This window comes from Scophthalmus maximus, chromosome 14 (assembly GCF_022379125.1).
Source record: "Scophthalmus maximus strain ysfricsl-2021 chromosome 14, ASM2237912v1, whole genome shotgun sequence".
Classification (NCBI taxonomy): Eukaryota; Metazoa; Chordata; class Actinopteri; order Pleuronectiformes; family Scophthalmidae; genus Scophthalmus; species Scophthalmus maximus.
The window spans coordinates 7,624,463-7,638,357 of NC_061528.1; the positions used below are offsets into that span (position 1 = coordinate 7,624,463).

The following is a 13,895-nucleotide window of genomic DNA, read 5'->3' on the forward strand; positions in this document are numbered from 1 at the left end:
CGTGCTGGGTTTTTAAAATATTTTTTTATTGATCGTAAAATATGGACTCACCAAATATTTGTGTCAAACATTTTAAAAGCCTCCGACGCACATTTCAGTGTATGCAGACACCTGTTCATTTGCCACTCGATTCACATCATTTAAATTTATACAACCAAAGATTGACAAAGAATTGTAACATGTAACAAACATACACACAGGTTTATAAAAAATATATGAAAAATAACAAGGATTAAAAAAAAATTACATCTCTGTATGTCAATATTGACTGAGGCATTAGAAAGATACATCCGAGAAGACAAGCCAAAAGATTTTAACAAAATGTTTTAAATGTTTGAGCACACTAAAACTAAGAAAATAATGGAATATACAATATTACACAGCATTTTGATAAAAAGTCAAGTTGAATCTTTAATTTACAGTACTGAAAGTGTGTAGTGGAGTTGGACACAGGAACCATCGTCGAAACTGACAACACACAATTGCCAGTGTTTAGGAGGCGGTCCGGTTTTTGCAAAAATCCTGCTCAACTCTTTGGTTATGCTTAATATTTGAGGATATGTTTGTCAGTGTCTGTCCAAGGCAGCAAAGAGAAGATATTCCAAAAAGCAAGGCGACAGTGGAGTGCGTTTCCACAGTGCTGAACAGTAGAGATAGACTTGAGACTTTGCGATGGTTCGAAGTCAGAAACTCAGCGTTTCTCCCTCAGATCATGAAGGACCGGGTTTGTTTGTAGTGCTTGAACTGTAGGGAGCAGAGAGACGAACAATGAAGCATGTCCTTTCATTTGCAAAACACCAAGTGTTATCAGCAACTTATCAACAGCTTTTCGATGGCAACCCAAATTCACGCCAGCAAGGAAAACCAGCCCCGACGTGATAACAGGCCCTGTGATCACTCACGTTGCGGGCGGGGGGAGGCGGAGGAGGGGGGATGTAGGACTTGGCCCTGAAAGACAAAGGCTGGCGGTTTAGTCTGAGCTCATTACCAGTCGTAAAAACACGCGGCTGCAGGCCAAACAGAGTCAGGCTCACCTGTTTGTCTTTTTCTCCTCTGTTCAAGACACAACAAAGAGGAGAGGTCAGTCAAAACAGCAGAATGAATATTTCAGATGATCAGTATCATGCCCGACTTTGGGGGTTTTCCTGGTTATATTCTGGCAGTAACTAATACATTTACTCCAGTAACCCACATAGTATCGGGTATTTCCACATCACTAGTTCCACTTCGTATGTTTTTCAACTTCCGGTCCGCCACATTTCAGAAGGAAATCTTATACTTGTTACTCTTTGTCTAAAAAACGAACAGCTGACAAATACTTGCAAGTTGCTTATAGCAATATGAAATATATGTATGTAATCCTCAAAAATGCAGAATTTTAACTTGTTTAACTTGAAATCACAAAACGCTGACTCATCTGGTTGATGTATTTGGTCAAAGAATATAGACAAAAACAAAACTCCTAATTCTCTGTACATAGAAGAGATATCTATCATATCCAGCTATATTCAACAGCCGTGTACCACTCACTCTTGCAGCAGCCTCGGCGTCGACACACACACACACAGATGCAGCAGAGGAGGACGAGCGTCACAAAACCTGCAGCGCCTGCGATCAAAATCGTCATATTCAAGGGATCTAGAAGGAAAGACATTATTCCATCAGTCCTGAGCATGACAGTGTGAACGCCAACGAGTACTTTTACCAGAACCACTTACATTCAACCACTTGTAGTTGCTGGGCCACACAGCTCTTGGGCGCACCCGCACTGTTGGAGGACTCACAGCGGTACATCCCGGTGTCTACTTTGGACACGCTCTTGAACTTCTGCTCCAGACGCACACAAGAAGGGTGAGAGAGGAGGTGAAGACAGTACAGACTGTGCATATCGTATGTATATAGCCGTGTCCGTACATTTGTCCGTATTATATCATATATTTGAAATTGCATATCCTCACCAGCGTGCCCTTGATGGTGTCGATGCTGTACGGAGTGTCGGCCGTGGCCGTCAGGGCCCTGTTGTCTTTGTACCAGCGGTAGGTGGCCGGGGGCACGCTCAGTTTGTCCTTACAGAGAAGATCGAGGCCGGAGCCAACAAACACTGAGCCCGGCACCTCGCAGGACGGGACGTGGGGAGGAACTGGGGGGAGAAGAAGAAAGAGTTTGACCTGCCGGGTCCGTCGTGGCAAAGAAAGAAGGAAAGATAGATAGATATTCACACGCTCCCACGAACACATACCCAGCACGTTGAGGGTGACAGAGGCCTCTCCCAGGTTGACGTGGTCCTCGCTGGCGGTCACCTCACAGCGATACTCCCCCGAGTCTTTCTGAGTTACCGCATGTATCGTCAGCGTCGCTCCTTCCATCTGGGCTCGCCCTGCATACGACCCTGAGGTTGACGGTAATGTGGCAGGATGGCAGCGGGTGGACACAGTTTAATGAAGTGGTACATAGAACAAATTATAATAATGAAAAAATCTATTGCAATTGGGATGAAAGGCTGATGGCAGCAGAATATTACTACTTTTTCAGTCACTCACGAGTAAATTTGTCATTAAAGTACACAAACGTCACCGCCTTTCCTCTCTTCTTCCACTCGATGCGAGGGTTCTGATCTTTCTCTGTCCTGAACTCGCAGGCCAGCACCGCGTCTGAGAGGACAGAGACACAGCAGCAAACTGACTCAATACATTAGAACAAGTTGTTGTTTTTTACTTTGTTTTTTAAAGACAGATCAATGATATAGTGCCAAGTGAAACATATTGAAAAGAGTATAGAAAACAGTCTCACCTGTGTGCTCGTGGACCTCGACTTTGGGTTTACTGGTGCTCACAGTCACTGATAGACAGACAGGACCTGTCGGGAAAAGAGGATCAATTCACTTTTATAAACTGTCAACCCAGTTTCGAGTGCAGTACAAGTACAGCAATCAGGATCCTTTTCTTGTCACACTCTCGATGAGAAAAAGAACAACATTGCTCGGTATTTAATATAATAAATATATCCACAGTTCAGGTTGAGGGCCTGGCTTTTTGGACTCGAGTGCAACCAGACGTCAGAAGTGCAATCAGACACGTAAACAGGATAAAGAGTCCAGTCTGAGATGCACACACGTCCTCACCGTATAGAAAAAGAACTATCATTTCCCACAGCAAAATATGTGCATATCTACTTTTTTTTGTCTCTGTAATTTCCAAACCCTAACCTGTACTGGATTCTGCCCACATCCCTAAAACCTTCTTCACACACACACACACACACACACGCGCACACACACACACACACACACACACACACACACGCACACACACGCTCACGCACACACACGCTCACACACACACACATACACACACACACATATACAAAGTGTAGCTTAACCCTGGCGGTACCAGGAGCGGTGGTGTGTAGGAATGCAAGTGATGGATGTTTCTCTGACAAGCTGGTTTATCCAAGCCTGATAACCTCTTTCAGTGAACCGTCCCCTCAACAATCACATGCACACGCACTTACACGCACATACACACACACACACACACACACACACACACACACACACACATAGAGGGAGAGGGGGAGAAAGTCACAACAGTCATACCACAATATGTTTAATTTCAATTTTTTAATATGGAGTAGTATCAACAGAAAGGATAAAAGGAGAAAGGCTTACACTGTATATACGTGTGTGTGTGTGTGTGTGTGTGTGTGTGTATGGCGCACACATGCATGTACATGTACAAAGCAGCTCTTTATTGCGGTAACCTTACCCTTCTCAGCTGGCACGACACACACACACACACACACACACACACACACACACACACACACACACACACACTTACACACACACACACACACACACACACACACACACACACACACACATACACACACACACACACACTTACACACACACACACACACACACACACACTTACACACACACACACACACACACACACACACACACACACACACACACACGCACACACACGTAAAGATCTACACTGATTGAACCTTTAACCTGAAGCCCTCTGCACTATATTCTTTACTTTGACTTTCGGCCATCAAAAAACGTAATTTTCTGATTCATATCAAATCAGAGTCCTTGCAATGAACTGATCTTAACTCATGTCAACAGAAGAAAATGTAAAAAAATATATAAAATGGATATGAATATATGATATTTTACATGAATTTTATTTGGTATGTTCCAGATTGTCAGCAATTTACTCCACATCTTACAGATGGGTGGTCTGATGTTTGATGTAAGTGACAACATCCAACACACTGGCAACTACTGAAAAATGTATTTCCCCCCAAAAATGTTCCAAACATGTCTCTTTATCAGCTTTGTCCAAACTAAAGATGACGATTTCCAATCGCTTCATCTCTGTGAGGTCCTCGTGGGTGTATTCAAGAGAGATCAACACACACACACACACACACACACACACACACACACAGGTCAAATCTGTGATTATTGTCATAAAGCATGTTGTCTGGAAACCAGCCCCTGCCATGTTAAATTCCCACAGCAACTTCAAATGCATCTTTTCCAGATAGCAATTGCTCTTTTTCATCTCAGTCCAATTAAGAGCGGGGTCAGTCGGGGGCCATCAGCCAACTGAAACGTTGGGACCTCAAACTCCTCCACTGGGCCATGTGATGCGTCTCATCAGTCTTTTGGATCTCGGGTTCAAACGGCCTCGGTGTAAACACGAAGCCAAGAGCACAACCACACCCTGGACAATCTCAGCCCCCCGACACATCACACCTCCTCTCCTGTTTGGTTCTGTACAATTTCTGTCGCCCAAACTCACAGTCAAACAGAGTGCTGCAGTTCGCTTCGTGCTGGAAACATAAGGAGCAACAGAAGTAAAGAATCTGATGTCGACACACAAACGTGTGGCACCAAGCCACTTGAATCATGCACACATTGTTATTCAGAAATCTAATTATCATGCTGCATCTTCGAGGGACAATGATGGAAATGTTAGGGAGGTAGATTGAAGGGAGGGTAGTCTGAGTTTTTTGGGGAGGAGACAGTCTTTTTTTCCTCAAACAATTATTTATTATTTTTTTAAAGGAAAAACAGACACTTTAAAACGTATTACAGCTAAATAATAATACATGATAATGTATGTCGCCTCTTGAATTGGTAAATCAAATTGTACCAGTATTGTTGAAAAAATGAAGATGAGGGTATTGCAGTTGTATCTAATTCCTTTGTTGTATGTTTTAAATTAGTTTTCTGTTTCTTCTGCGCACACCATTTGAAACCTTCCGTTTATACACAACTGAGCCAAAATGTTCCACGAAAAAGAAGCCTGTTAAAAAACACACCACAGACCTCTCAACATATATGTCTGAACACATCACCAGTCTGCTTAAACGTAATTAGTTCCTGCAGCCCAAATAATGGAACAAACTTTTTTTTTTTAAATAAATAAAAAAGAGAAAACCAACTCACTGTACAATAAAGTGATGAGAAGCGGCAGCGCCAACATCTTCGTTGTTGTTAATGTGCAGTCCCGTCTCCGGAGCTCCGATCCGTCCGGGGGTCAGGGGGCTGAGATCAACTTTTGCTCCAAACTCTCTGCAGCTTCTGCAGCATCGACGTGCAGCGTGCAGAGGCGCGTCCACGTTGCCCGGACAACTGACGAGGTGCGCGCACACGCGCGAGGGGCTGCTGCTGCTGTCCCGAAGTTCAGTGATGGAGCAGCGGGAGACACATGCGGCCGAGGGGAGGATTCTATCATGTGATGATGTGCTGCTCGTATTTCATTCAGTATCCTCAGGTTACTTGTGTATCTGGACTAAATGAGATCACAACTGACTAAATTCAATCATATCAACTTTGCAATTTACCCCTACAGGACTATTACACCACTTTTTAGACTCATTTCCCCCCAGGGATTAATATAGTCATCTATCTATCTATCTATCCATCTATCTGTGTATAATCTATCAATCTATAATCTATCAATATATCTATCTATCTTTCTATCTATCTATCTATCTATCAATCTATCTATCTATCTATCTATCTATCTATCTATCTATCTATCTATCTATCTATAATCTATCAATCTATAATCTATCAATCTATCTATCTATCTTTCTATCTATCTATCTATCTATCAATCTATCTATCTATCTATCTATCTATCTATCTATCTATCCATCTATCTATCTATAATCTATAAATCTATAATCTATCAATCTATCTATCTATCTTTATATCTATCTATCTATCTATCTATCCATCTATCTATCTATAATCTATAAATCTATAATCTATCAATCTATCTATCTATCTTTATATCTATCTATCTATCTATCTATCCATCTATCTATCTATAATCTAGCAATCTATCTATCTATCTATCTATCTATCTATCCATCATTATTATTAATAACCGTTTGAGTATTTTTATTTCATGCAACACTTTCGACTCAAATCCTGTTTTTAGCGCACTGTGCTTGTAATGTTTTTCTCCTCCACATTAGCTGACAGCTGCCATAGTAATTGACTATAATTAGTTGTTTTACTTAAACATTTATAATGCAGAATTGGTTTTTAAAGGTGTATTTTCTTTTGCTTGAGTAAAGGGATCTTCCACCACTGCACAAATAAATACCGTCCAAAAAAATCTAACGTAAAAAGGTAAAAAGTGAAATATTAATAAAGATTTCATAAGCAAATGGATGATAAGCTATCAGGTCCCGGTTTTCCACATGAAATATGGCCTACTCCATAAAACCGTGGTGGTGTTCAATTATTTTCTAAAGATATGTTTTTCCAAATACGATCACCAGCCCCTAAAAGACCCAGGGCCCACGTCGGTATATGGTCAGCTGTTTCTGTCAGGGATCATTGAGCAGGACCCAAATGCAGGTAAGGGGAAAAAGAGTGTGCAATAAATAAAGTAACCAAAAAAAAAAACAGTCTTTAAATGAAAATAAACAAAATCCAACTCAAATAATCCAAAACTCAAACTCAACGCCAGGGGAAAGAAGTACGTGTAATCAAAGAAATCATAAAGAAATCACAAAGAAACAAAAGAGTTCGCAGTTTCATTCCTACTTGGAAGTTTTACAATGTTACAAAGCTCCGTCGAACCTCCAGCAGTGGCGTTCACTGCCAAGCCCTCGTCCTTGTTGACAAATAACTTCTGTCTCACTTCCATGTTTGCTTTCAATCATGGATTTTTCTAAGAAAAATCTATTCTCAAAAATCCTTTAACCCTCCACTGAATGTGTTGGTGGGGCTGCGGGCCTCCACATGTCACCAGCGATGAGTGTAATAGGAGGTGCAGCGACGAGACAGCTGCTGGCTGAGCTACTGTGTCCTTGGCTATTGGGTTTCTCACCACCGGCTCGCACACAACAGCTCACTGTCGCTCACGCCGGTTAATGTGCACACATGCTTGCATTTGTGGCCATATGCACACACAAAAGACCCACTCAGGGGCCATCCACGCGGACACGTGTGCAGGGACACAAGTGGCGAACGAGAGTGAAATACTGACGCACAGAGTCTCAGCTGCGGGCACCTGTTCACACTCAGCCATCCCAGCTGCTCCGCCGCGACCGGGACACACTGATGTCATGTAGCACAAAGTGGGACGCACACGTCCACCACAACATGGCACAGCTCGGGGGGCCCACAAACAGGTTTCACATAAACAAACTCTCACACACGGTGAATTCTAGATTCCTGCTGGTTTAAATGTACGGTGCTGTTTGACAACGGCACGGTCAGTTCCTTTATCATTTTTAAACTTTGCAGCAACACAATACTACAAAGTGCTGAGGCTGTTTTGTACCAACGAGGATCAAACCAACCTTATTGTGGATTCTATTGTATGAGGAGTTTAACTGTAGCTCAGGGTCTAATTTTGTATCTTATCTTTAAAGATCAGTGGAGTTGCCCTTAATTTAATTTTCTTTAATTTTCCAAAGCTGTTATTTGAACAAATCCCCTGTTCATGTTACGCAGGGAACTTTTGTTGCAAGTCTCTCACTTGTCTTTGGTTAAACTGTTTACAGCTCTTGCAAATAATTATCCATTCATCTTCAGCAGGTCGGATTCCCCATTACTTGATTACGGTTCAGGCACATTGGTGAGAGATTGTTTCAGTGATACACTTATGAAAGTAAATCCACACACTTGTATCAATTATGACCGACTTTATGCCACAAGGAAATGAAAGAGAACAAACTATGGACTTCTGATAAGATACGGTGACGGGAAGCCCGTGTTTTTACAACTTACTTGAAAACACAATAATAAGACAGTAAAAAGGGGAAGGACTACTGGTGTTCATAAAGATTAGGAGTATCTTAAGAAAACTCAAATAAAGAGCAGCTGCAGTGAGAAGAGAGACGACACATGAACAGGTAGAAATAACTGAGAGTAGATCCCAATCTACAAATATAGATAAATAGCATTCAGATTTCCTCATACACGTCAAGATGAAGCCACTGATGCTGCTCCAAATGAGTCTTGCAGGTGAGAGATTGTTTTTTTCCCGAGGTGTGTTTGCTGTTATTGCTTCGGTTGAAATATATTGTGATGTCACAGCCATAAAGAGATTCTTCTCAACCGTTCGTGCCAGTTCTGTTATTTCTAAAGGTTAATTAGACTCTTTCAAAATCGAGGGGTCTGTAAATCAAAAATGTTACTTTAAATGTAAGCAAATCATTAAAAAAATCTGTCCAGTCCTATTCAGTTGTAGGCACATAGAAATTAAGATTCCATATGAATTAATGGATTGAGATTTTTCCCCAGTGGGAAATCTTGTTACAGATTTAGTCAGATTTCATATTCATGGTTCATTGTATGTCAACTAACATGAACAGAGAAAGGCCCAGAGCCCTGAGAGGTCAGGGGAAACCAGGTCAACTGATCCATGGGACTAAATATTTCTTACTGTAAAGTGGAAAGTTTATCAGACGATTACAAAGATGATGAAGATCTACAAAAAGAGACAGAGTGACTACAAAGAGACACAAAGAGACGCAAAGTGACCAAAAACAGATGAGAACGAAATGCAGACATGTTGTTTGCAGTTGTTTTGTGTAAAAACTTCCACACAAAGAGAAAAACTTTTCTTATTTACTCTTTGCAGTGACTCTGGCAGTACCCGTGTTTCATCCTGATGTGGCACAGAGTCCAGATTTGCCTAAAGGAGAGCGGAGCCCTCTGCTGGGGGACAGTGTTCCTCTGCAGGGTCATGTGGAGGTGGAGAATCCTGCACCGCAGGCCAGACTGGGCTCCGAGGAGCAGCAGGAGAAGTCGTCTCCAGCTCCGGTGGACATAGAGCGGAGCAAGAGTGAGAGTGTGGCGGGGCCAGAGGTTAAAGTGGGGCCACAGGTGGGTGAAGTACAGACAGACGTTAAGATGGAGTCAGAGCTGAAAGCAGAACCAGAGGATAAGATGGAGGAAGAGGGTGAAGTACAGACAGACGTTAAGATGGAGTCAGAGCTGAAAGCAGAACCAGAGGATAAGATGGAGGAAGAGGGTGAAGTACAGACAGACGTTAAGATGGAGTCAGAGCTTAAAGCAGAACCAGAGGATGAGGTTGTTGTGGCACTAGAGGCTAAAGTAATGCCAGATGTTCAGGCAGAGCAGAAGTTTATCGCAGAGGAAGAGGTTAAAGACGTGACAGAGGTCCAGGTGGAGCAAGAGGTTCAAGAAAAACAAGAAGTTAAGGCGGAGCGGGAGTTAAGAGCTGAGCCAGAGGGTAAACCAGAGCCACAAGTTAATCCAGACACAGACGTAAATCTGTATCCAGATGTTCTGGCTGAACTAGAGGTCGATGTGAAGCCAAAAGCTGAGATGGAGCCAGAGCTCAGAGCTGACTCGGCCTCCAGGGCGGAGCCAGATGTTCAAATAGAGCCAGAACTCCAGGAGTACCCCGTGTCTAATGAGGAGTTTGCGATGGCGATGAACCTCGAGGAAGAGCCTGAAACGGGTGGGGAGGTTGAAGAGAGTCAACACGACGTGGAGGGAAACTATGAAACGGTGGGCGAGCCAGTCGTGGAGATGGAGCTGCCGGATGACGGCAGCATGTCGGGAGAAGAAGGGAGCGACGCGGAGCTGTCGGAAGTGGAAGAGTCTCTGAGGAGGGCATTTCAGAGTCAAGATCCTGTCGTTGAAACTCTGCCAGAAGAGGAGGGGCTCATTTGGAAGAGGGACCATGTTTTAGGTGAAGAACCAATCATGGACCCGGAGCCTGAGATGAGGAAAGAGCCATTTCAAAAACAAGAGGACATACCAGACGGTGGTATGATGGAAGAAGGGCCAGCGTCGGACTTCATGGGGGAGCCACTGTTACCTATGGCGAGCTATTTCCCAAACGAGGAGGCTTCGATGGTGATGGATCATGAGAAACAGTACAACTCTCTCAGAGCGGACGGTGGTTCAGACTATGTAATGGAGAAGGAACCAGGAAGTGAGTTTGCCAGTGAGGAGGAGCAGCTCTCTGAGGAGCCAGCAGGGGAAGACGCTCCTGTTCTTGATGGAGGTGTTCAGATTGGTGTGGAAAAAAGGGATTTGATGGTACAAAGAGGTAAAAAAAATAAAAAGATTATCAATAGAAGTTTACACTTTATTTTCACATACGCTTATGTGTACATTGAAAAAGTTACTTTCAGTCCATGAAATGATAACTACTACAACACAAATCCAGTGCAAGAGATGGGGCTCTGCATTTTTGTGTGACTCATATTTTGGTTATTTAGTTTTACATGCATACACACACAAGCCAGGAATCCCATGGGTTGGAAGACATGAATCAGTGTTGACATAATTATTCATACCAAAAGCACACAGAGAGAGAAAAACAATGATTCCTTTTTTCTTTCTTTTTTTAAGAAAGCGAAAGGAGGACAAATCTACATGAACAAAGAAAAACCCAAAAGCTTTGTTCACATAGCAGCAGACAAAGCAAAATGAATGTTAGAACAAATCTTTCTGATATCACGCCCCCTCCTCTTTTAACTACGTCTGTTTTCTTGCTGAGCAGCAGCGAAGGCAGAGTAAACAAAGAGTGGGAATTCTGTGGTAAAGGTTCTGTTACTATACATTCTCCATTTGTCTAATTCGGATTGCTGCCTCTTTTTCCACTTCTGGTGAACACAAGAAGGAAGCAGGAGGAAACCGTGGACTATGGATTTGAATCCCATCACTTGCATTTGAGTTTTGTCGCAAGGAGAACTCCTCAAGAGAAATCATATTTCAGTGACCAACGTCTCAGTGTGCATTCAAGTTTATTCTGAGTTTATCCTTCCAATGAGCAAATGTAGTTCCACGTTTCGTCCACAGGGTACCGCTGTTCTGCTGGCGTGGTCCTCGAGGGGAAGTGTTACCAGTTCTTCAAAGGACCAATGAGGGCTGCAGATGCTGAGGTACTGTATCTCAAAGATGCACCATGATGTTTTTTTTTAGTTTTTTTTTTTAAAAGTGACACCTCTTTAAGGACCATGCTGTTGATAACGTGCCTCACTATTTCCTCGCAGTTCTTCTGCCAGGCACAGTTCCCCGGTGGCCACCTGGCCTCCATCACAAGCGACCACATCCACCGAAAGCTGATGAGCATGATGCTGTCACTGAACGGGGCTTATACACGCACCTGGATCGGAGGACTCCGATATCTGGAGGTGTGTATGATGAGTTCGCGAGAGTGTAAAGCCATAAATGTACTGTTGCAAACAACGAAATAATAATTTACCCCTTCGCTGATAACACCGGAATAATAAAATAAGTGACTGCCCTGACTGCACCTCATGCATCTCCTGTTATCTGTCAGACCGGTCGCTTTATCTGGCTGGATGGATCCCGGTGGAGCTATGCTGATTGGCTGTCGGGGGAGCCCAATAACACATCAGACTTGGAGGATTGTGTGGAAGTGCTGGCCTTTGGTACGAATCAGTTTGCTCTTCATTCATTCCTTTAATTATCACCAGGCGTCAAGACAAGTTTAAAAACATCTAGTGAGAATCTCTCAAAACTTTATTTACAGATGAATAGACCAAATCTGTCTGAACCGAAGGTTGTTTTGTTTTTTTCACCAGATGTGAATATTGAACACTGTCGCCAAAGACTTTCTAATCTGTTTTGTTTTTTTCCGTCTTCCAGGAAATGGAAAGTTCAATGACTTCACTTGCTGGGAGCCTCAGGCTTTTATCTGCTCCCACCCTTATCAGTGAACGTACAGTGACTCTTTTGCCCCCGTCTGCCTCTTCGTCTGATGTGAAGTGAAGACGTGAAGGAGTTTGACAGCATACAGTGACATTAAGCACCATAATGGGGAAACTGCTGTTAAATCAGGACCTTCCAATCATGCTGTGCAATATGTTAATTGGTGGTTGTGTTTGTTTTTCTATAACAAATCTGTAAATAAAAAAAATAACATCATATTTTATACTTGAGCTTTTTTTGATGCCAAAAGTGCATTTAATACACTTACGTACAACTCAATTATGTCTCAAAATATCACTGTCAAGGATCAGAGAACATTCACTCTGTACAAAAGATGTTTTTTGGTCTGATGCCAAAGAACTGTCATGGTAGCAAACGTCACACAGCCAGATTTTTCGATTTGACGTTAACTACGTGCAACATTGCTGGCTGAATATACGTTTGGCTCAGTTCTTCAGTCAGTGTGCCACCTGAACCAATCAACCCTTAGAAAATTACAGCAGCTTAGCGCCCAATAACTGGGGTATTCACACACTCGTGCTGTACATGCAGCTACTGTTAAGCCTGCCGAGGCTCACGTGTGTGTGTGTGTGTGTGTGTGTGTGTGTGTGTGTGTGTGTGACCGTGACTCATTTTCCACTGACCTACACAAGCTTTTCCTGACCTTTGGACGTGGAGGTGAGGATTACCAACTATACGGTGATGACTGACAGCTCTGTATCCTTCTACTTTAATTGTTCTCTTTCATTTTTAGAATTTTTTTCTGTTCCTTATTCTACACCACACACAAACACAGATTTTAAAAAGAATATTCAAAGGCCACAGTCTTATATATCCTCTGAGAAATGCAACCGTTGGCACACGTGAACCCTGCAGTTTCTCTCTTGTTCCCCAACCAGGAAATGTGACTTTTGCCAGATTTAAGGGATCACGGTGGAATCTGCATCTCCCCGTCTATTAGCTAAACCCATTGCTGAGTACATTACAAAATCATATTTTTAGACTCTACTAATGCATTATCAGCTCCGCTGAATCATTAGCAGATGATACAGAAAACATTAAGTCATCACCTTTCAGAAGCTGGAACCTGAAGATGTTTGGTGTTTTTGCTGATAGTAAATGTCTGATTCGATTATCAGAATAGTTGCTGATAAATCTTCTGTTCATCAACTAATCAATAAATCAATTGCTTGAGATCTCACCGGTGTGATGTGATGTGGCACAGCTGACTCCAGCCAGCTCCATCAGCTGCTCCACGATGAAGAGCTCCTCCTCGTCGATGAAGCTGCAGTGTGGGCCCACGGAGTTTTCTACGTAATTGAGTGACAGGTGATCTGAAAGTCAGTCATCCTGGTAACCTGGTAAGAAAGAAGAACTAAAGAAGCACTAAATTAAAAGACTGAATATTTTAATTCATTATTTAATTTCAAGTAATGAAGAAGCATATTATTTCTAAAACAGATACTGTGTGATGTTTGTTTATTCAAAACATTTTTTCAATGGGTTCGGCATAAAAACAAACAAAATGTATTGTTAACACTTAGCCACGGGCAACATTAGAATTTAGTGCAGCTGTAAAATAAAGACAAAAAGCTAATCAGACATTCCATCGTGATGCAAATGTAATGTCATCCCAGTTGATGCAATGATCAATGGATCAAAGGTACACACACACACACACACACAC

At 42.5% G+C, this 13,895-nt stretch overlaps 2 protein-coding genes across 6 annotated transcripts; one reads left to right on the forward strand and one right to left on the reverse strand.

Annotated features, from left to right (window-relative positions):
* Window positions 1-5: 5 nt before the first annotated feature.
* On the reverse strand, window positions 6-13,805 carry jam2b (junctional adhesion molecule 2b). 3 transcript variants are annotated; one of them, XM_035604398.2, is made up of 11 exons: window positions 13,411-13,803; window positions 5,471-5,816; window positions 2,791-2,856; window positions 2,541-2,651; window positions 2,240-2,389; window positions 1,959-2,140; window positions 1,719-1,827; window positions 1,531-1,638; window positions 1,035-1,053; window positions 903-948; window positions 6-744 (listed from the first exon to the last, which is right to left on the reverse strand). In XM_035604398.2, the coding sequence occupies exons 2-11, from the start codon at window positions 5,505-5,507 to the stop codon at window positions 706-708; spliced, it is 867 nt and encodes a 288-aa protein (XP_035460291.1). In that variant the 5' UTR covers window positions 5,508-5,816; window positions 13,411-13,803; the 3' UTR covers window positions 6-705. The 3 variants fall into 3 exon arrangements, with proteins under 3 accessions (XP_035460291.1, XP_035460289.1, XP_035460288.1); XM_035604396.2 differs by having other exon boundaries at window positions 6-948; window positions 5,471-5,811; window positions 13,411-13,805; XM_035604395.2 differs by having other exon boundaries at window positions 6-948; window positions 13,411-13,805.
* si:ch211-160b11.4 (probable serine/threonine-protein kinase kinX) lies at window positions 8,353-12,424 on the forward strand. 3 transcript variants are annotated; one of them, XM_035604392.2, is made up of 7 exons: window positions 8,353-8,515; window positions 9,135-9,451; window positions 9,590-10,577; window positions 11,333-11,415; window positions 11,527-11,667; window positions 11,817-11,928; window positions 12,146-12,424. In XM_035604392.2, the coding sequence occupies exons 1-7, from the start codon at window positions 8,479-8,481 to the stop codon at window positions 12,214-12,216; spliced, it is 1,749 nt and encodes a 582-aa protein (XP_035460285.2). In that variant the 5' UTR covers window positions 8,353-8,478; the 3' UTR covers window positions 12,217-12,424. The 3 variants fall into 3 exon arrangements, with proteins under 3 accessions (XP_035460285.2, XP_035460284.2, XP_035460283.2); XM_035604391.2 differs by having other exon boundaries at window positions 9,135-9,406; window positions 9,479-10,577; XM_035604390.2 differs by having other exon boundaries at window positions 8,354-8,515; window positions 9,135-10,577.
* Window positions 13,806-13,895: the final 90 nt, after the last annotated feature.